We start from the raw sequence: 22267 nt of genomic DNA on the forward strand, positions 1-22267 counted from the left end.
TGAGAGACAGAGACAGAGATAAAGAAAGAAAGGGAGAAAGAAAGAGAGGAAGAACGGAAGAAAACAAGAGAGAAAGAGAGCAAGAAAGAAAGAGATAACGAGACAAAAGTAGTAAGTAGGGTTAAATTGACTCAGGTGACCACAAAAAAAATCATTTTACTAGAAAATCACAATGACCCAGCACTTGGAGCTATTTTCAGAACAGGTCTGCGGGCACCTCAGCTGTCCTCAGGGGGCACCCTAGTTGGAGACTCCTGTTTAGATTGCATCAAATGGCCACTCACTCACTCACTCACTCACTCACTCACTCACTCACTCACTCACTCACTCACTCACTCACTCACTCACTCACTCACTCACTCACTCACTCACTCACTCACTCACTCACTCACTCACTCACTTTCAATTAAAAAAATATCACAGCCTTGTCGTTGCTGTTTAGTCTAGAGAGTAAGTGAGTGAGTGAGTGAGTGAGTGAGTGAGTGAGTGAATAATAAAGAAAGTAATTAAGAGAGTAATTAAGAGGAGTGAGCGAGTGAGTGAGTGAGTATATGAGTGAGTAACAAAGAAAATATAGAAAGTAAATAAGAGGGTAAGTAAGTAAAACAATTGTTTTCCCCACAAATTTCTTTCGGAAAGAAGTCTTTTTTTCCTCTTTTAAATCAGCCCGTGACCCAATTTCCAAACATACTGGTTTTTAACTAATACAGACTAATGTAAAGGGTGGTTTTATTCTTTATTCAACATTTGGGGTGCGCAACAACACATTATTGTAAATAACTAATAATACATAAAACAGTTATCAATTACCATTAATGATGCTTAAAGATATAATAAAGTTTCCCTCTAAATCTTTCCAAAAAAAGAAGCGACAAAAACTCAATTTACAAAACAATTTTTAAAATTTTGAATATTAACTGTTTCCAGTATATAGCAGAGCATAAGTTAAAGGTGGGGTGCGTGATTAGAGGTCTCCCTAAAAAGTTTAAAATTAAATACTTTCTTTATTAGGTCTGTGTTACCGATGCCCAGCTGAGTTAGAAGAGCCTTTATAAATCCACGCCTATCTGGTTTTATATTACTTTAGACCCTTTGTGTTCCAGCCATGGAGAGCATTACTCTGGAGTAAAGGGGGTGGGGGAATGAAGGGAGAATAGTGATTTAACGCGCGTGTTCACGCTTTTCTTTTATTTTAGGATAAAAATGGAGAAAGTAAGAAGAGGACTGTTTTGAGTACAGTCCAAATGCCAATGGAAAACCCCCAAAAGATGAAAAAGAAGAGTTTATTGCAGTGCATCTAAGAATTTCACACACTTGCACGCGCAACAAAACGAGCTGCAATGATGATTTCAGCCAGAAGATAGCGTCAGTAAGTAGAATATTTTGAACTTATATACACCACCTTCAATTAATTGAGTGAGTGAGTGAGTAAGCGAGTGAGTGAGTGAGTTATTAAAGAAAATGGCGTCAGCGAAGCAGTATATTCATATAAGTTACAGACATCACCTTTAAGCTATTAAATAGAGGAAACAAAATAGTTTGAGAAAATCCCAAAAAAGGAGATGTTTGTTTTTCCATTTTATTATTTAATCTGTTTCATTCATATAGTCTTCCTTTTCCTACTGCTTATTCTCATTGGAAGAGGACAGCGGAGGAGACACTTCTATCATCATCCACGGGCATGTGCGCCAGTGAGCCCTGACTCAGAGTTTGTGTGTGTATCGTGTTTATTTCTCTCTTGCTCTCTCCCTATCTCTCTACCTCCTCCTCTTTACACTCTCTCCTCTAGTTCACCCGCATCCCTCTCCTGTCACTTTATCCTTTCCCAGCTCTCATCATCTTTGGGGATCTCCTCTTTGAGTTCTTCCTGGTGAACCCCGTCACCTGCAGCCAACATTTCCGCCCCGGAGAGCTCCACGCTGGCAGCCCAGCCCTTACCCCGGCTGAGCATCGGACGAAAGACCCTGGTGGCGGCTGCCCTTGGGGTCATGCTAGTACTGGTCCTAGTGGTGCTCATCCCGGTGCTGGTCAGCTCCGTCGGAGATGCCGAGGACGGGGGAGGCCGGTTCGAGATGCTCGGCACCTGCCGGATGGTGTGCGACCCCTACCCAACAGCGGAGGAGCCGGTCACCGCTGGGCAACAAGTGAACGAACAGGTCGACTTGAGTGTCCGTGGTGTAGGCACGCCGTCGCCCACATTTGCCGCCTCGCAAGGCAGACCTGGACGTCCGGGTAAGCCCGGACCCCCGGGGCCTCCTGGAGAGCCAGGTCCGCCGGGACCTAAGGGACCACCTGGAGACAGCGGAGATGTGGTGCGCACTGGGATTCTGGCTTTAGGTACGGGATCGATTAGTACGGCTACGTTCAACACGACGCCTCGGGTGGCGTTCTATGCCGGCCTGAGGAACCCGCAGGAAGGCTACGACGTGCTGCGGTTCGACGACGTGGTGACCAACATTGGCGGGAATTACAATGGAGCCACGGGAAAGTTCACCTGCAAGATTCCCGGCACCTACTTTTTCATATACAACGTCCTGATGAGGGGAGGAGACGGGACCAGCATGTGGGCTGACCTGCTCAAGAACGCCCTGGTGGGTGACGCTAACTTCCCTTAAAGCAGGGGTCTCCAAACTTTTTTAAGCGAACGGCTACATTTTGTTACTAATTAGCTCAAAGGGCACCCTGTTTTGATATGCAGTGCTATTACTAGGTTCATAGCACTGGGAGCTGTTTTCAGAATAGGCCTGCGGGCAGCTAAGCTGTTCTTACGGGACGTCCTGGTGCCCACAGGCACCATGTTGGAGACCCCTGCCTTAAAGGAACAGTGTGAATTATTAAGATCCTCCTGGTCGTGAGAAAAACTCAATTCATTAAAAAAAATTATAATCATTATGATTTGATTAGTAAGCAAAATTACATGGGCGTGCATTTTCTCTTAAATACTCTAAGTAGAGAAATTTGTATTTATTTTACATAACATGAGCTTCACATAGAGGGGGCTGACATCATTGTCTGCCATCTTGCCAGAAAGGGTGGCCATAAAAACAAAAACCAAGCAAAAGGCTGGGCTAAAAAGCATGCTATTGTTTGGTGTCATTGGTTTTAGTGATCACCAAGTAACAGTATTTATAGATATCAGTAGGTGGCACCGGAACTCTATTTTTTATATACTAATCATCTGCTCGAAAAATAAATCTATCCATCTATGTATCTCTCTCTCGCTCTCTCATATATATATATATATATATATATATATATATATATATATATATATATATATATATATATATATATATATATCATCACATCTCATCTCATCAGCCGTACCGCTTATCCTCATTAGGGTCGCGGGGGGGCAAGTTGTCTATCCCTGTGTGCCCTGCGATTGGCTGGCAACCAGTTCAGGGTGTCCCCTGCCCACTGCCCGATTATTGCTGGGATGGGCTCCAGCACCCCCGCAACCCTACTGTAGGCCAAATTCAGCAATATTAAAATAATAAAAGGCTTGAAATAGTTCAGTTGATGTGTAATGAATCCAGAATGTATGACATTTTTGTTTTTTTAATTGCATTACAGAAAATAAAGAACTTTATCACAATATTCTAATTTTCTGAGACAGTCCAGTATATATATATATATATATATATGTGTGTATATGTGGAATTGAACCCCTGACCTCAGCAATGTGGGCTGCACGCTGACCACCCATCTCCTCATGGATCTTTTATTTTTTTGTACACTGGCTCTTTCATGAAACTGGTGCCGTAAAATTATTTTTTAATATTTTCTTCCGACTGTGTTTCTTCATATTGTTCAATCAGAAACGATGAGATAGCGTGTCTGGCCCCTATAGAATAGAATATACCTTTATTGTCATTGTTACAAAATGGGTTAACATATTGTGACAACGAAATTGGGTATAATCCGGATCTTTTTGTTCACCGGTAGCAGACAACAATGTCATCGTTGATTGCTAATCTTGTCGTGGAATTCTACATAGTTTTATTGTTAGTAAGTACCGTGTTGTGGTTTGTAAGGTTAATTATTACTTAATAAGGTGAATTGCAGTCATTAATTGACCCATTCATTGCTTGCATTGCATGACACCACAGTCGAAGCGGGAGGCAAAAGAATACTTGCGCTGGTCAGAAGTCAGAGGAAAAGAAAGCTGTCGTAGCTAGTAGTTGTCATTAAGTTCTATTTTTAGATGCCAATATCGGAGAAAAAAAACTTTAGTGACTGTAAATTTAAGTTTTACAGGATCTCAGCGGTAACTTTAGATCGGAGAAAAAGAAGAGAGTTGTGGTAAAGGCTTTAACCCACTTCATATCATGTAAGAGAAATTTAACATTTATGATTGTTGTGATCAAGTTCACAATACTTATTGCATCGGCAAAGTGTCTTTGTTATTCTCTTAGATTCAACTAACTGTTAGCGTGTAGCCTATATGCCATAAAGGGATGCTTCTCCTACACAAATCAATGAACGCATGAATAATTTAATGTATCCAATAAATTACTTGGACTGTTTGATCAATGATTGTTCGCAATACGTTCCTGTTTTTATTTTCGACCTACGCTGTGTTTACAAGGATACCGTTGGCATTGAGACTAAGCGCTAACAGTCAGCTGAAGCTAAGAAACAACAAGATAGTTTGCCGATATGAGTTATATGGACTCAATAGCAACAATGATAAACATTAAATTTTTCTTATCTGAAGTGTGTGATGCAACCTGAGCATTTTTGATGAGTGCCTCTGTCCAAACATTTTGCTTTAATTCATCCACAAGTCTGTTCGTTTTATTTAATCAGAGTTTCCGCTAGGATCCTGTAAAACTCTTGATTAATGACAACTACTTTTTTTTCTTATTCTGCCATACAAACACACAACATGACGACAACTAGCAACTACGACAGCTTTCCTTTCCTGTCTTCTGACCAGCGCAAGTATTCCTTTGCCTCCAGGTTAAGCCCCGCCCACCGGATACATCACAATGTCCAGTATTTGAGCATTATTTTTTTATGCGTGGCAACTTGTGACTCGTTGAGTTAGAAGGCGCTCCATCACACACCGGGGCGAAGCCACCAGTCCAAACGGTGAAGTCATGCGTTCATGTGTGTCGTGATCTCAACTCCAAATCGGTTCCAGCCCGCACCAACGACAACTCGCCGTGGCGGGCAGCCAGATTGCGTACGACTTTGAATGTGACCTGCAACCCTGTTGCACATCAAAACGTCGCCGGAGGTCTTAACAAACAAGTTCAAAGCGCTTTGAAAATACAAAAATACAAACTTTTACTCCGCCATCGCCGATACTTCCACGCACCAGGCGTTTATCGCAGGGGTCTGCCTGGGCCAGGCGGCGTTGGTGTGAAAATGGGCTATTTGTAACGTTCACGCACAATTTCGTAAAGTCTTGGAGGCCTCAGGTAGTGACGCTGATCAAACAGAGTGGAAATCCCAACTGAAATGCAAACATGATGTGAGGCCAGATAGAACTTGTAACCTCCGATAACACTTGTTTACCCAAAGACAGTGGGGCAACTTATTTTGAGGTAAAGCACGTAGAACCCTGTCTCCAAAACGACAATGTGTACTTGATAAAAACAACTCGCATAACGAAACAAACTGAATGGTCTATTTCCTCGTCTTTCAGCTTGAAAAATATTTTAGACCCCTGTACTCGAGATGAGATCACGGCTAACAAAATCAAGTAGTAAAACCCAACCTGAGGCTGACAAGTAACTTGATTTGAGGGACCGAGCTAGAAGAAAACTAACATTTTTATAATTTATTTGGGAGGACTCGGTAGGAGTGCCGACAAGAAAAGGGGAGAGAATCGCAAGAGGGACGTAATCCATTGCAGGTCCTCTGCAGAGAAAGAAAAATCAAAGTACAATGACGGGTGGATAGTTTTGCAATAAAGTCAATGAGAGAGAAGCCCGGCACGAAACAAAACCTAATCATTCACATTTTAGGCTTGACCAGACCTGAATTTTGTGCCCCGGTTGGGCTCAGGCTTAAGATCTTACCTGTAAGCCCCACTATTGGCCATAACACAAGTGAATCTTCGCAGAGGATCAATGAGGTTTGTGTCTTGTGAGGCACAGTCAGATTTACAAAGATATGAATCTTCATGGGTGGCTGAGTAGTTAGCGCGTCTGCGGCACAGTTCATGGGATCAAATCCAGCTACCAGCCTCCCTGTGCGGAGTTTTCATGTCCTCCCTGTGGTTGTGTGGGCAATCCGGTTTCCTCCCACTTCCCCATGCATGTCAGGTTAACTGGCCAGTCCAACCTGTCCCTAGGTGTGAATGAGTGGGAGAAATAGCAAAATAGCAGGGTGTTTAAATACTTATTTTCTTCACTGTACGTGACATCACTTTTCAAACCACTCACCTCCTTTTCTTCAGCGCAATACGCTTTGTGTTTGGAACACCGATGATAAAGGTAAGATAGAAGCAGACAGGTGCGGGGGGAAGAATATTTTTAAAGGCACTTTAAACTCACTTACTTAATATAGAAAACATTTAAGGACACCTCAAACTATGCATCCCACCTGTAACTACATTTTTTTAAATATTGGGAATTGTGTACCATGTACATTAATTGAGCTGTTTTTGATTACACAAATTTATAAAATTTGAGAATAACTTACTTGATAAATAGTGATTTGCAGGCATCTGTATGTTTAGAGCACTAGCACCCCACAACCCTACTGAAATTAAGCGGTCCAGAAAATGGGTGGATGGATGTATGCTTAAAACCTTAGCATGATAAATAACACATACAGCTCTTTTTGAAATTTAGAAATATATTTTTCGAGTAAAAATGTCCTCATTCCTCTGCACATTAATTCGGGTGTGGTAATAGTAATGAATGATATAAAGCAGTGGTTCTCAACTGGTCAGACCTAAGGCAACTTTCTACCCTAATGACAATCTGTCACCTAAATCAAGAAAAAATGGCCACTACTCAAATTAATCCAATGAATGTAATGTGACATTTTAAGCAGAGATAGGAGAATATATTCCCTTTTTCAAAAACAAAATGACCAACAAAACCAAAAGGACTTCAAGTATTGTGTATACTTGCATATAAGCCGGTATCATATTTGGGGCACACCTCAGCCCCAACATACTAAAACAAATTCAAAATATTAATAAAGCGTGTACCAAAACATCAATAATCATTTATTTATGTGTTTACTGAAGATTAATTTGCTTCCTTTCATAAATCGCTCGTACACCATTTTTGTATTTAATAATAATTTCCTTCTTTAATTCGATCGTTGTTGTCAATGTTTTCCAATTTTCCTTCCCATTGTCACTAACTTTTTTGGGGTCTCTTATCATGGACAGAAAAAAAATAAAACCAACGAAATTACAATAAAATGACATGTGGACCTTCTCAAATGCGCCAATTCACTGAACAGGCTCAAGAGATCGAGCAGAGCTATATCTCTGTCTACTGTTAAGGGGTGTAATTGACCCCCCGTTTTTTTTCCTTCTTCTTAGCAGCAATTTGCCAAGGAAAAGGCCTGCGAGCAATTGAAAAGGAATCTGCGACCCACTCATAGAGAAACACTGATACAGAGTGACTTTTTCTTTAGGTAATTTCTGGTTGTATACAGTATAGCTAACGTTTTGGACATTTGTATTATGAGAATTTCCTGCATAATTCAGCATTGATTATGTCGGCAAGACATTATAAGACCGTTTTAGTATTGTTAGTGAGCGTGTTCCACCTATCTTATGAACAAAAACGTTTGACCAGGTTGTCTGGAAACGTTTGACCAGAAAGTATGTGAACTTTTGACATGTGTTTTTGAGCCCATTTCAGTACTGTTGGTGAGCATGTCTACTCTTATGTATGAGACCATTTCAGTACTGTTAGTGAGCATGTTGACTCTTATGTAAGAAAATATTTCAGTACTGTTTGTGAGCGTGTTTGACCTATCTTTATGAACACAAACGTCTCCCCAGGTTGTATGGATGCGTTAGACCAGAAAGTATGTGAACTTTTGACATGTGTTTATGAAACCATTCCAGCACTGTAAGTGAGCATGTTTTTACCTAGCTTTATGAACACAAACATTTCACTTATGTATGAGAGCATTTGAGTTGCAAGTGTGAGAGCCAATCCTGAATTATATCCCATAATCAAACGTGCTTTGCATTTCACTCGTCAGAAGTTTAAAAGGGGAAATCTGAACCTCCCCTATCCCTATGATGCATCCATGATCCTTATAGGACGAGACACTCATGCTGCTTTTATAAACTCTGTGCAGTCAGATGATAAAAGTGTTGCATCCGAAAACAAAAACAAAAATGAAAGAAAGAGGGAGAGGAGTGTGATGGGGTATCATCAGCAGTGGCGCGTATCCTCTCAGGCGGGTTGAGTCAAACCGAAGCTTTACTCTTGAGTCACCGCCTTCTTGTATACAGACCAAAATTTACTTTTTTGGGCTAAATGTACATACATTTGGCTTAAGAGTAACATTGCACATCACCTTGATAGCACCATTCCGACCATGCTCTGGAGTTATTTTTTTTTAGCAGGACCTGGGAACATTGGTAGAGTTGATGAAAGGATGGACAGAGCCAATAAATTCAAGAGACCTGCGAATGCGGTGCAGGTTTACCTCCCAACAGGACAACGACTCTAAGCATAAAGCAAAATCTACGATAGAATGGTTTGCAGGTCCTTCTCAAATAATTAGCATATTGTGATAAAGTTCATTATTTTCTGTAATGTACTAATACTCATTAGACTTTCATATATTTTAGATTCATTACACACAACTAAAGAAGTTCAAGCCTTTTATTGTAAAAATATTGATGATTAAGGCAACCAAAAATCCCGATCTCAAATAATTACCATATTTCCTCCGACCAATTAAAAAAAGTGTTTTTAATTTTAAAAAAGTCAATCTTCGAATACAATGTTCAGTTATGCACTAAATACTTGGTCGGGAATCCTTTTGAAGAAATAACTGCTTCAATGCGACGTGGCATGGTGGCAATCAGCCTGTGGCAATGCTGAGGTGTTATGGAGGCCCAGGATTCTTCGATAGTGGCCTTAAGCTGATCCACAGTGTTGGATCTGGTGTATCCCAACTTCCTCTTCACATTATCCCACATATTCTCGATAGGGTTCGGGTCCGGAGAGTTGTTAGGCCAATTGAGCACAGTAACATTAATGTTCTTGATTCTGTGGTCCCCCTAAGGCAGGGGTGGGCAATTAATTTTTATCAGGGGCCACATGAGAAACCTGAATTGTGTCAGGGGGCCACCAACTTTCTTTCATTGTAAAATGCTCAAATTAAATATTTTGAATAGCTGATGCTGATAATCAGAAGAATATAGCACTCTGTAAATATTCATATTAGGCTATGTGAAATTGTGGTGTATTGGTTAAATAAGAAAAACAATCATTGAACCAGTGCAATTTATTTTTAACTTGTTAATTTCCACAAACAATAACTTGTAATGTTCTCCACCTCATGTTACCTCTTCAGTGAGAATAATCCAGTCTGTTCTGGGCTTGAACAAGGGCATTGAAATCTGGCGGAATGTCTGAAGTGGCTATGCGAATTACAGCTGAGACGTGGTCATCAGTCATAGAGGATCTATGTTTGGATTTATTAAACTTCATAACTGAGAATGTCTGTTCACAATGATAGGTAGATCCAAAGAGGACTAGGATCCTCTGAGCATGCTTCCTCAGGTGTGGAAAGTTCTCCTCTTTGAGTGAGGAGTAAAAATCCAGCAGTGAGACTGACTTGAAGTGATCTGCCAGAAGTGTGTCAGACTGCAGATCTATGAGTTCCATCTGAACTTCACTTGGCGCATCATCCACACTGCAGTTGAAGGGAGAAGAGACCATGTGCATTTCACTCTCAAGAGTTTTGAAATCTTGACATCGCCTTGAAAACTCTGCATGCAATGTTTCTAACATGGTTGAGTACTTTTGGAGGTGATCGCCTGATGTTTTGGCTTCCTTAAGTGTTGGCAAGTGGGTCTGAATGTTGTCCTTCACTTGGCTTGAGAGAAGCTGCAGTTTTCTCATAAAAGCCTTCACTGCACTGTACATCTCATGCACAAAAAGGCCCTTGCTCTGCAGTTTGACATTAAGTTTGTTCATTAGTGCAGTCACATCCACAGTGAATCTGAGGTCTGCCAACCAGTCTTCATCTGAAAGTTCTGAGACGTCATGACCTTTCTGAACACAGAACTCCTGAATCTGGTCTCTCAGGTCCCAGACACTTTTCAGAATTTTGCCAAGGCTGAGCCACCTAACAGTGCAGTTATAGCTTATGTCACCATGTTCAGCCTCATTTTCCTCCAACAAATCAACAAACTGTGATTTAAAGCTCTCGCTCTGATGAAGTTAACTATTTTAGTGACAGAATCAACAACATGTTTCATTTTTAACACTGTCTTACACAACACTTCCTGATGTATGATACAATGCAAAAATGTCAATTTCTGATCAGGGTTCATTTCTGTCACTTTATCCTGCATTCTCTTTAAAAGTCCAACATTTTTCCCGGCCAGATTTGGACAACCATCTGTTGTCACACTTGCAAGCTTGTTCCATTTCAGTCCTAACATGTCCATACATGCATTTACCTCTCTGAACAAGTCATTACCTGTGGTTGTCCCTTTTATTGACTGCATGGCTGCCAACTCCTCCGTGATTTGAAAGTCTGCGGTTATCCCACGTAAGAAGATGAGCAGCTGGGCGGTGTCACGTACATCGCAGCTCTCATCCAAAGCCAGGGAAAAAAAGTCAAAGTCGGCCGCTCTTTTCTTCAGCTGAAGCTCTAAATTTCCCGCGATGTCCTCAAGCCGCCTCGTTACAGTGCGTCGGGAGAGTGAAACGTTCTCAAACGCGCCCTTTTTTTCTGGGCACATCAGCTCAGCAGAGTCCAATAAACACTCCTTAATAAACTCTCCGTCGGAAAATGCCTTACTTTTTTGTCAGGGACCAGAACAAGCACTCGGATCCAATAGCGTCAGTTAAAGGATTTATTTGGACAAGGTTCGGTGGAGCAGGCTTGGGACGTCGACTCTTGGTAGCAGAAAGCCTCTTTGGACGATATGGCAACTCCGTGGTGAAAACGCGTGACGAGTAACGTAGCAGGTAAGTCGGTGGCCGGGACGGAAGAGTAGATCGTAAACTTTTAACAGACAAGGGTCAGGCAACGAGAATCAGACTTGGAATACACAAAGAGATCGTGGTACCTTGAATGTTGGAGGCTCACTCAGGGAAACGAGGAGTACACTCGAACGTCCATCTCTGGACGCTGACAGCTTATGTAGAAAGCTTCCACCAATCAGGAAATCGCGTTCCAGCACACCAGCTGATTACCTCAGGTGGCTCCAGTTAGGTAATCACGACAGAACCCCCCCCTCAAGGGACGGCTCCAGAAGTCCCAGGGAAAAAAAAAAAAATCCAAACACGTCACATGGAAACACCGGTAATCCAAGGAACAAAAGTCACAGGCCAGTTACGAATAATCCCCCAAAACCCAAAATACATCACCAATAATCCAAAATGGAGGGCCCAGAGGTCGTCCGATGAACCCCAGAAGGTCACCATCACACCAGCGATCCCCGGGGACGGATAATAAATCCGTTTGCAGCGCACAAAACAAACCAAAAAAAATATCCACAGGTAAACTGAGAACAAACAGCACAGTACCTCAGAATTCTTCCGAGTGAATAGACACCCCTTCGTCCGCATCTGAAGGGGCGGTAGCAGGTGGGTCCGCCGGTGGAAGGGTAGCAGCGCCGGACCTACGACGACGACCACGGCGTGGCGCTGGTTGGTCAGGATGCAGTCGATGGAATTCTGCCACAAGAGATCGGTCCAGGATCTGCCTGCTGGGAATCCATGATCTCTCCTCCGGACCATATCCCTCCCAATCGACCAAGTACTGGAAGCCCCGACCCCTGCGTCGGGAGCAGAGCAGGCGGCGCACTGTATAGATAGGCTCCCCGTCCAAGGAGCGTGGAGCCGGGGGAGGAGGTGGAATGGGTGCCAACGGGCTCTGGCTGACGGGTTTGATTCGGGAGACATGAAACGTGGGGTGCACTCTCATAGATCTTGGTAGACGGAGACGGACTGCTGAGGAGTTGATAATTCTTACTATAGGAAACGGACCAAGATACCGAGGAGCCAGTTTCCTCGACTCAGCCTTCAGTGGAAGATCAGCTGATGCAAGCCACACCTTCTGGCCCACCTGGTAATTCGGAGCAGGACTCCTCCGTCGATTAGCCCCGACGGAATAAGCCTTGCTTGCCCGAAGGAGTGTGGCCCGACCACGAGCCCAAGTTCGCCGACAACGGCGTGCGTTCGCCGTAGCTGACGGGCAGTTTACTTCCTCTTCTTGACTAGGGAACATAGGGGGTTGGTACCCATATACGCACTGGAAGGGGGACATTCCAGTGGAGGAGCTAACCAAGGAATTGTGAGCATACTCCACCCATGCCAATTGCCGAGCCCAAGACAACGGTTCACTAGAGACCATACAGCGAAGTGCCGTTTCCAAATCTTGGTTCACTCGCTCAGACTGACCATTGGATTGAGGGTGGAACCCCGATGAGAGGCTGACTGAGGCACCCAACAGACGACAGAACTCCTTCCAAAACGCGGATGAGAATTGGGGACCCCGGTCAGAAACAATGTCCAGAGGGATGCCATGGAGGCGAAACACATGTTGCTGGACTATCAATGCAGTTTCCTTGGCGGAGGGGAGCTTTGGTAGTGCCACGAAATGGACCATCTTACTGAAACGGTCCACGATAGTTAGTACAGTCGTCATCCCCTCGGATACTGGCAACCCCGTCACAAAGTCCAAGGAGATGTGGGACCATGGGCGGCGGGGAACCGGAAGTGGATGTAACAGACCGGCCGGACGTTGGTGGGATGCTTTGTTCTGGGCGCACACTTGACAGGCGGAGACATATTCCCTAACGTCCTTGGCCATGGTAGGCCACCAGAAGCGTCGGGACAAGAAACTGTGAGTCCGAGCCGACCCCGGATGGCAAGAAAAGTGAGAATTGTGCCCCCATTGGAGGACCTCGGACCGTAAGGGTTCGGAGACGAATAGTCGACCCTCGGGACAGGAGCTGGGGCCTGCCTGATCGGGTAACGCCTCTCTGACTCGGGACTCGATATCCCAGGAAACTGCTGCCACCATACGGGAAGCTGGAAGGACCGTTGCGGGATCCTGAGGTGTTTCATTGGAATTCTGGAATTGCCGGGAGAGCGCGTCGGGCTTCACATTACGAGATCCGGGTCTGTAGGACAGAGTAAAGTTAAAGCGGGTGAAAAACAGGGCCCAACGTGACTGGCGAGGGTTGAGCCGCTTGGCCGATCTAATATATTCTAAGTTCTTGTGGTCAGTCCAAACTATGAACGGCACCATTACCCCCTCCAACCAATGTCGCCATTCCTCCAGGGCTAGCTTGACGGCCAACAACTCACGATCCCCCACGTCGTAGTTGCGTTCGGCCGGGGACAACCGCCGGGAAAAGAAGGCGCACGGGTGCATCTTCTGGTCCTTGTCAGACCGCTGGGACAGGACAGCACCCACTCCCACATCTGAGGCGTCCACCTCCACCACCAGTTGGCGCGCAGGGTCAGGCACCTGGAGTATGGGGGCCGTAGAGAAATGAGTTTTTAGACGGTTGAAAGCTGCATTAGCCTCGGAAGACCACCGAAATGGCTCTTTAGGGCTGGTAAGAAGCGTGAGAGGAGCTGCCACCGAACTGTAGTTCCTGATGAACCTCCGGTAGAAATTGGCAAAACCAAGGAATTGTTGGAGTTTTTTCCGAGACTCAGGGACAGGCCAAGAGGTGACTGCTGATACCTTCGCAGGATCCATCTGAAGGGTCCCCTCCGCCACGATGTAGCCCAGGAACGAGACTGTCTTGGCGTGAAACTCGCACTTCTCTGCTTTAACAAATAAAGAGTTCTCTAGGAGACGACGGAGAACCAGCTGGACATGTTTTCGGTGTTCATCGAGGGACTTTGAGAAAATTAAGATATCGTCCAGATACACAAAAACAAAACGATTAAGCACATCTCGTAAAATGTCATTTATCAAGGATTGGAAAACGGCTGGAGCATTGGTTAATCCGAACGGCATTACCAGGTACTCGTAGTGACCGGTGGGTGTGTTGAATGCTGTCTTCCACTCATCACCCTCCCGGATACGGACTAAGTGGTAGGCGTTGCGCAGATCAAGTTTAGTGAAGATCGTGGCCCCCTGTAGAAGCTCAAATGCAGAGGCAAGCAGAGGCAAGGGATAGCGATTTTTAACCGTGATTTCATTAAGGCCCCGATAATCTATACAGGGCCGGAGTGACCCGTCCTTCTTTCCCACAAAAAAGAACCCCGACCCTGCAGGAGAAGAGGAGGGTCGAATGATACCAGCCGCCAAGGCATCGGAAATGTACTCCTCCATGGCCTTCCTCTCGGGAATGGACAGGGAGTAGAGGCGGCCCCGAGGAGGAGCGGACCCTGGCAGGAGATCAATCGCGCAGTCATAAGGTCTATGAGGGGGCAAGGAAGAGGCCTTAGCTTTACTGAAGACCTCCCGTAGGTGGTGGTAACAGGCTGGGACCTTGGACAGATTGGGTGGGGCCCTCGTGGAAACAGGATGATTTGGGTAAGGAGCGGCTCGCAGACAGGTTTGGTGACAGTCCATGCCCCATTCAAGTATCGACCAACCAAGGATGACCCAGAACAAGGGGTTGGTTAGGGGAGTGAAGTAAATGAAATCGGATCTTCTCTCTGTGATTTCCAGACAACTGTAGTTCTATGGGTTCAGTTATTTGGGATACGGTGCCTAATAGGTGACCATCCAAAGCCCGAGCTGATACCGGGTTAGGAAGGGTTTTAACAGGTATCCCCATCTTGTGTGCGAGTGACAAATCCAGGATATTTGTTTCGGCGCCAGAATCGATCAGGGCATGGAAGGGCTGAGATGAACCGGAAATAATGAGATTTGCCCGGAGAACAGGTCTATCAGTCTTGGCGGACGATACTAAAGCCGAGCTCAATCGGACGTCCCCTATATCCGACGAGCGTTGGCTTTTAACGGGCAATTGACCACCCTATGTCCCTGGCCGCCGCAGTAAAAACATAACCGTTCGGAACGCCTTCGCTGGCGCTCTTCGACGGAGAGAAAGGTGCGGTCCACCTCCATCATCTCATGAGGTGCGGTAGAAGTGGTTGGGGGGTTCGGTATCTTACTCATGTCTTGACTTTGCCTGGTGATGGATTGGCTGGGATCTTCTCTCTCTCGGCGTCTTGCCTGGACCCTACGGTCGATCCGGGCGGTCAGTTCGATAGCGTTGTCAAGAGTTACCGGAGGAGCGTGGGATATCAATTCGTCTTTGAGATAACCGGACAAGCTATGGAGGTAGGCGTCGACCAGCGCCTCTTCGTTCCAGTGACTCTGGGCTGCTAGAGTGCGGAAGTCAATGGCATAGTCGGCAATGGAGCGTCTCCCCTGGCGGATGTTCAAGATGGAACGAGCAGCATCGACTGATGAGGAACCAGAATCAAATACTTTAATCATTTCCTGGCTTAACAAACTAAAAGAAGTGCATGCTGTCGCCCCTCGTTCGTATTCTGCCGTTCCCCAAAGGCGGGCTCTGCCAGTCAAATGATTTATTACATAGGCCACCTTCGTCTTTTCGTTCACAAAGGCTCGCGGTTGTAGATCAAAAATTAATCGGCAATTTATGAGAAAGGGGCGGATCTGGGCGGGCTCTCCACTGAATCTCTCTGGCGAACCTACTCGTGGTTCAACACTGCCGACCTGATCAGAAAGAGGCGGAACCGGATCTTGTGGTCGTGTTGCCGGGGAAGCTTCGCACTGTTGCTCAAAAAATTGTTGGTGACGTTGTCCTTGCCGGACCAGTGTGGATACGTCATGGGCGATCTGTTGTACCGCGCCTTCGGTATGTAGTAGGCGCTGTAGCGCGGATTCCTGCTCGGCATTTCCGCATTTCTCGGAGGTGGGAAAAAATGACGCTGGATCCATTTTTTGGTTCGAGTGTTCTGTCAGGGACCAGAACAAGCACTCGGATCCAATAGCGTCAGTTAAAGGATTTATTTGGACAAGGTTCGGTGGAGCAGGCTTGGGACGTCGGCTCTTGGTAGCAGAAAGCCTCTTTGGACGATATGGCAACTCCGTGGTGAAAACGCGTGACGAGTAACGTAGCAGGTAAGTCGGTGGCCGGGACGGAAGAGTAGATCGTAAACTTTTAACAGACAAGGGTCAGGCAACGAGAATCAGACTTGGAATACACAAAGGGATCGTGGTACCTTGAATGTTGGAGGCTCACTCAGGGAAACGAGGAGTACACTCGAACGTCCATCTCTGGACGCTGACAGCTTATGTAGAAAGCTTCCACCAATCAGGAAATCGCGTTCCAGCACACCAGCTGATTACCTCAGGTGGCTCCAGTTAGGTAATCACGACATTTTTCTGGCGATTTTATGAGAAATTACATAACTTGTCCTGACGGCTGCATCTCTGGAAGTGTGAAGTTTAGTGAAAAATCCTTGTTGGGTTTGTAGTTTTGCAAGCAATGCATCAGACTCCCTTGCACGCTCTTCACCAGACAGGTTTCTGTATTTATCTTCGTGCTTGGTCGTGTAGTGGCGATTCAAGTTATATTCTTTAAACACAGCAACCTGTGTACCACAGACTAAGCACACTGCTTTACCTTTAATTTCTGTAAAGAAATATTTGTCAGTCCATGTCTTGTTGAAAATACGGCATTCGTTATCAACTTTTCTTTTCTTGGGGTGTGCCGACATCTTGAGGGTACCCTAGCGAACAGTATCACCTTCACTCACTCAGGTGTATACGCGCGTGAAGGCGCTACGTCTACGACGTGTATATTAAGTCAAAATAAAATTTCAAAATAAAAGTTAAAAAAAAATTGTTTAATTTATGGTGTTTATGATTGGTCTTACGCGGGCCGGACAGGGACGTACAAAAGGCCGGATGTGGCCCGCGGGCCGTATTTTCCCAGGTCTACCCTAAGGCATACATTTCGACCTAAGAAGCATACACCTTGGTTTACTGAAGAAACCAGGTCACTCAAACAAAGTTGCAGGAAACTTGAACGAAAATAGCGCACTACAAAGCTGGAGGTCTTCCGACTGGCCCGGTGTGACAGCTTGCTGAAATATAAAGTAGCTCTTGCCTCAGCTAAAGCATCGTTTTTCTCTAAGATTATTGTTATATAATCTGAAATTTTTGTTCGATACAATGGCGAAATTTACCAGACAACAACTTAACCCAAATAGTTCTACTTATTCTGCTAATGACATTATGGAATTTTTTGATAAAAAGATTCAACTCATCAGGAATGAAATCTTAAATGAACGATCTGTAACTTCGTCCTACCTCAAAGATGTGGCGGTGTTAGGTAAGGACCGTCTCGGTGGTTGTTCAGAAACATTCTCCAGTTTCAATGAATTGTCCCTTGATAGTCATACTCAGATGGTCAGTGGGGCCTAACAAACTACTTGCCTGCTTGATCCGTTTCCAGCTTCACTGGTGAAGGATCTGTTTGGGCTCTTAGGACCATCAATTTGAGATATTATTTATATATCGCTATCCTCGGGTATTGTTCCTGTAGCCTTTAAGTCTGCTGTCATTAAGCCCACGCTTAAGCGACCTAATCTTGACCCAGAAAGCCTAGGTAGGCCAGTGTCAAATCTGCCATTTTTTGCTAAATTACTTGAAAAGGTCGTTGCACAGAAGCTAAATGACTTAATGTCGGAAAATAACCTCTTTGAAACTGTCCAGTCAGCATTTAGGGCAAATCACTCTACTGAGACAGCCCTGGCTAAAGTAACCAATGATCTCCTTTTGGCAATAGATTCCGGTGCCTCATCAATGTTACTGCTGCTGGATCTTAGTGCTGCTTTTGATACGGTCAACCACAACATATTACTTGTTCGTCTGGAATGCATTGGTATCTCAGGAACTGAACTCTTGTGGTTTAGGTCCTACCTGTCAGACAGGATGCAATGTGTTAATTATGGCAATCTGACCTCCAAACACTCTAATGTCCCCTGTGGCGTTCCACAGGGCTCTGTACTTGCCCCCCTTCTTTTTAGTGTGTATATGCTTCCACTTGGTGACATTATCCGCAAGTATAATATTAGTTTCCATTGCTATGCAGATGACACTCAACTGTATGTGCCACTGGAGACAACTGGACAGTTAAGTTATTGAACCAGGCTGGGAGTTTTTAACTGCCTCAAGAATCATTTTCACGTGTATAGAGTTAACTTGTTGACTCAGATGATTAGGTCAGTAGCTCGTTTGGAGCACCTTTTCATGATATGCAATTTTTTTTAGACATAAATTTCTGGTTTTCATGAGCTGTGTGCCAAAATCATTAATATTAAAACAATAAAAGCCCTATTTCAATTGGTGTGCAATAAATCTGAAATATGTGAAAGTTTCATTTTTTCGTTTAACTATGGAAAATAATAAACTTTATTAACATAATATGCAATTTTTTTAGAAGGACCTGTAAAACTAACAATGTGAAGGTGTTAAAATGGACAAGCCAAAGTCCAGACCTCAATCCTATAGAGCATTTGTAGATCTTAACTATGCTGTGCGATCACTATCAAACATTGAGGAACTTGAGTGTTTTTGTTGGGAAGAATGGGCAAATATTTCTTGTACAAAGTAATAACTAAGTAATAACTAAAAGGGGGCAATATTTTTGCATTTTATTTGTTAGCACAATATAAAATGTTGGATACATTTGGTACCTTTTCACAATTGTACCATAAATGTCCTTGATTCTTTGAAAATATTTGAGTTATTTACCTGTGATTGGTCTGTTGCCACACGTTGATGCCTGTGAGGTATGATTGTGGGAAGTTGCTGCAATTTTGTGGGTGTTTTGGGGAATTACTTTGCCCGTCTTCTTTTCGACCAGTTACTGTAATTTGATGAGCTTTTAAAACAGGGGTTCCAGCGCCCCAATTGTAATAAGAGGGTTAATAAATACCATGCTTGTTTTGAGCACCCCAGCATCTACATCATTCTTCCCCCACATGAGTCCATCACTCTCAAAACAGTTGAATGACCCTAAATCGCTTTAAATGAATTTTTTCTTATAACCAGCCAGACACTCTGAGTGCTCAGGACCCCCAAAACTCTGAACATAAATTCGACCCAGCAAATGTATTGTTATTTAATTGTTATTCTGATTTCAGGTCAGGGCCAGCGCTATTGCTCAGGACCAGGACCAGAGTTACGACTACGCCAGCAACAACGTTATCCTGCACTTGGACGCGGGCGATGAAGTTTACGTCAAACTGGACGGTGGCAAAGCGCACGGCGGCAACAGCAACAAGTATAGCACCTTCTCCGGCTTCATCCTCTATGCCGACTGAAAGAGACCGACCTTCCGCTGACTTTGCTTCGAAGTTTGCCCGAATTGCCCGAAAGCTACGCAACGATAGCTAACGGTCTACCTCTTTGTGCATTGCTGGTGGACGGCGTCTGAAATTGTTGAAGCGGTACGCTTGGATCTCGTGTTTGTTGTTGTTCTTTGCTGTACTCTATCATTATTAACATATTCTACAGAATATGAGTCGCTCTTGAATATAAGTTGCAATGGGCAAAGAATGCAAGGGTAAACTAAAAAAGGTTTGTATCCTAAAAAGAGATCTGACCGAATTAAATCTTTCCACTTTAAAATCTATTGACATGTACGTATATGGAATCGTTTGTTAATGGAGAGTGTATCAGTGATGTGCAGTTAAAAGTGAGGTGTCCACAAAAGTTTAAAATTGAACATTTTCTGTATTAGGTATGTATTAACAATGCCCAACTGAGTTCAAAGAGCCGTTACATGTTTTTTTCAGCGTGCCTATCTGCTTTTAAAGTGGTGCTGATTTCACGCTTGTCCTAGTTGTTTTAGTTTCTTCGAGGATGAAAATGGTGAAAGTAAGAACATTACTTTCAAATGCAGTCCAAATGGCACCCCCCCAAAACTAACCAACCAATTCCTCCACAGTGTACACTCACTGATCCACAGCTTTACTATAGCTGTTAGATTTTTTTAACCAGGTTTCCTCTTTTTTGTAATATTTGTTTTGTTAGATTCCCCAAATAAAGCACCTTGGATGTGTTTAGTATCCCGTGTCCAAAGTTTTCTTTAAAACAAACCATAATCTTTCCCAGTAATTATTTTGGACACTGCCAAAATATATGCATGTGGTCAATGTCTTCCTAAATCATTTGCTTTAAAATCTTTAAAAAATCTTAGATAAATTATAATAATGCAAAAGAAACATACAGGTATAGTATTTGTTATGAATTAAAATAAAACTTCAATAGCACTCAGAAACTTTTCAATTTAAATAAATTGGAATTTAAACACAACTAATAACTAATCTTTCACTTAAATCCAAAACTAACAGTGCAGGAAATAAAATTTGACTTGGCACCAACTCGATTAAAGGTACATAGGAACTTAAATAGCTTATTTTTCTACAATAGATATTTTAAAATGGCAATACAACCAACATGACTTTAATCAGATTAAAACAAAATTTGCAAAAAGCAATGTAAAATTCAACAGAGCTCACAAATTGAAAAGTGCGGGCAAGGTTTTATAGCCAGATTGCAAAACTAATGTTATGGTAACAGCTAATCACTCAACCTTCCACTAAGCGTTCTTTTTATGCTCTCCCTCAATCACAAACCCACACACTTTATTGACAAACTGATGTTATGATAACAGCTAATAGATAGTCTCCACCTGAACGTGCTCCTCTTCAACAAGTTAACTACACTTTTTACGCTATCTATTAATTACACACACGCTTTTCTATCACGGCACGGACTTTTTAAAATCTCAATATTATCAGTGGCTTGATTCACACTCAGGCATGTTAAGACTCAGGATTTAGCAGAACTGACACTGTTTGTGGTCTGCAGTGGGTGGAGTCCAGAAAGTTTTTGCTTCGCCCTGGTCGCTTATCCAATAAGAAGATGCAGTGTGGGTAGCGGGGTGAAAGGAGGGGGGCAAGGGAGTGGAGAAGTAGGTGCGAAGGAGAGGGAGGCTCAGCTGTATCTGAGCCTAAATAATCGTCCCGTCGAATAGATAAACATGCTGATACCAATATCTGTCAAATTCCCAAATATCGGTGCCGATAATCAAACCGCCCGATAATCGGTCGACTTTTAAATTGTAGTGTACTGGTTTATTCAACCCGAAAAATTAGACCAGTAATTTGCAAAACTGTCAAGGAAGATAAAAGTGAAGCCAACATAATTTTAAAGTGTTTCTTAGTGCTTTCAGTAACGTTTCCACGATGGCACATTGTTTTGTGCCATTGTGAAAATATACTGAAACAGAACAAAAATGGAAATCTGTATTTTGGGGAGATGCAAATTGGTGAATTTGTAAATAATCAGGAATCGCCGGAGGCTATGAATTCCAAATATTGTGAATATGCATCCCAGCGTGTATCTGTTACAACCTTTTTGTGATTCTTCCATGTGATGTGCTTGCAAATTTCCATCTGCATGCAAAAATTCACAAACTCTCCAAGAATGAAGAACCATAGCGACAATTTTGATTGGATGAGGAAGGACACCCCAATGGATAGTTTTTCCATTAAACTAGAAGTTCTTGACGTGAGCTTTTTCTTGTCTTTTTTTAGTGTAGTGATGCTGGAATAAAAATAAAACAAAACGCTATTAATGCACTTTTAAAGGGATGGTGTATATTTTTTGACCACTTGATGATTGTCAAGTCAAGTCATAATCACAAAGAGTCTCAAAGGGCTGCACAAGTTATTGCACAGACTATTATTTCAGATTATTATTACACCATCCCCTGATCTGGAACCAACATGAGGCCAAGGAAAAACTCAAAAACCTCAACATGAGGAAAATGAAGAAACCTTGAGAAGGGAACGCACATGTGGTATCCCCCTTTCAGGATTACCAGACAGCAAAGGATGTTGCAATTACAAATAATACAGACATATTGTCCACAAAAAGTATAGGTTATTCATATGCTATAGAGTAGAAGTGTGTTTTAAGCTTAGATTTAAACATTTCCACTGAGGTTGCAGATCGGATCTCAGGCGGAAGAGCATTCCGCAGCACCGGGGCCCGGATGGAGAACGTTCTCAAACCTGCGGAACACTTCTTGGCTCTTGTGATCACCAGTAAACCGGCACTT

The 22267-nt window shown here is 43.5% G+C and overlaps 1 protein-coding gene across 2 annotated transcripts; it reads left to right on the top strand.

Annotated features, from left to right (window-relative positions):
- Positions 1–1327: 1327 nt before the first annotated feature.
- LOC148346907 (C1q-related factor-like) lies at positions 1328–21713 on the top strand. Of its 2 annotated transcripts, XM_088323167.1 has the most exons (4): positions 1328–1369; positions 1609–1714; positions 1830–2591; positions 19281–21713. In XM_088323167.1, the coding sequence occupies exons 3-4, from the start codon at positions 1989–1991 to the stop codon at positions 19458–19460; spliced, it is 783 nt and encodes a 260-aa protein (XP_088179293.1). In that variant the 5' UTR covers positions 1328–1369; positions 1609–1714; positions 1830–1988; the 3' UTR covers positions 19461–21713. The 2 variants fall into 2 exon arrangements, with proteins under 2 accessions (XP_088179293.1, XP_088179292.1); XM_088323166.1 differs by lacking the exons at positions 1328–1369; positions 1609–1714 and having other exon boundaries at positions 1732–2591.
- The last annotated feature ends 554 nt before the right edge of the window (positions 21714–22267 follow it).

This window comes from Urocampus carinirostris, chromosome 19, assembly GCF_059441175.1.
Source record: "Urocampus carinirostris isolate Australia breed hairy pipefish chromosome 19, RoL_Ucar_1.0, whole genome shotgun sequence".
NCBI classification, from domain to species: Eukaryota; Metazoa; Chordata; class Actinopteri; order Syngnathiformes; family Syngnathidae; genus Urocampus; species Urocampus carinirostris.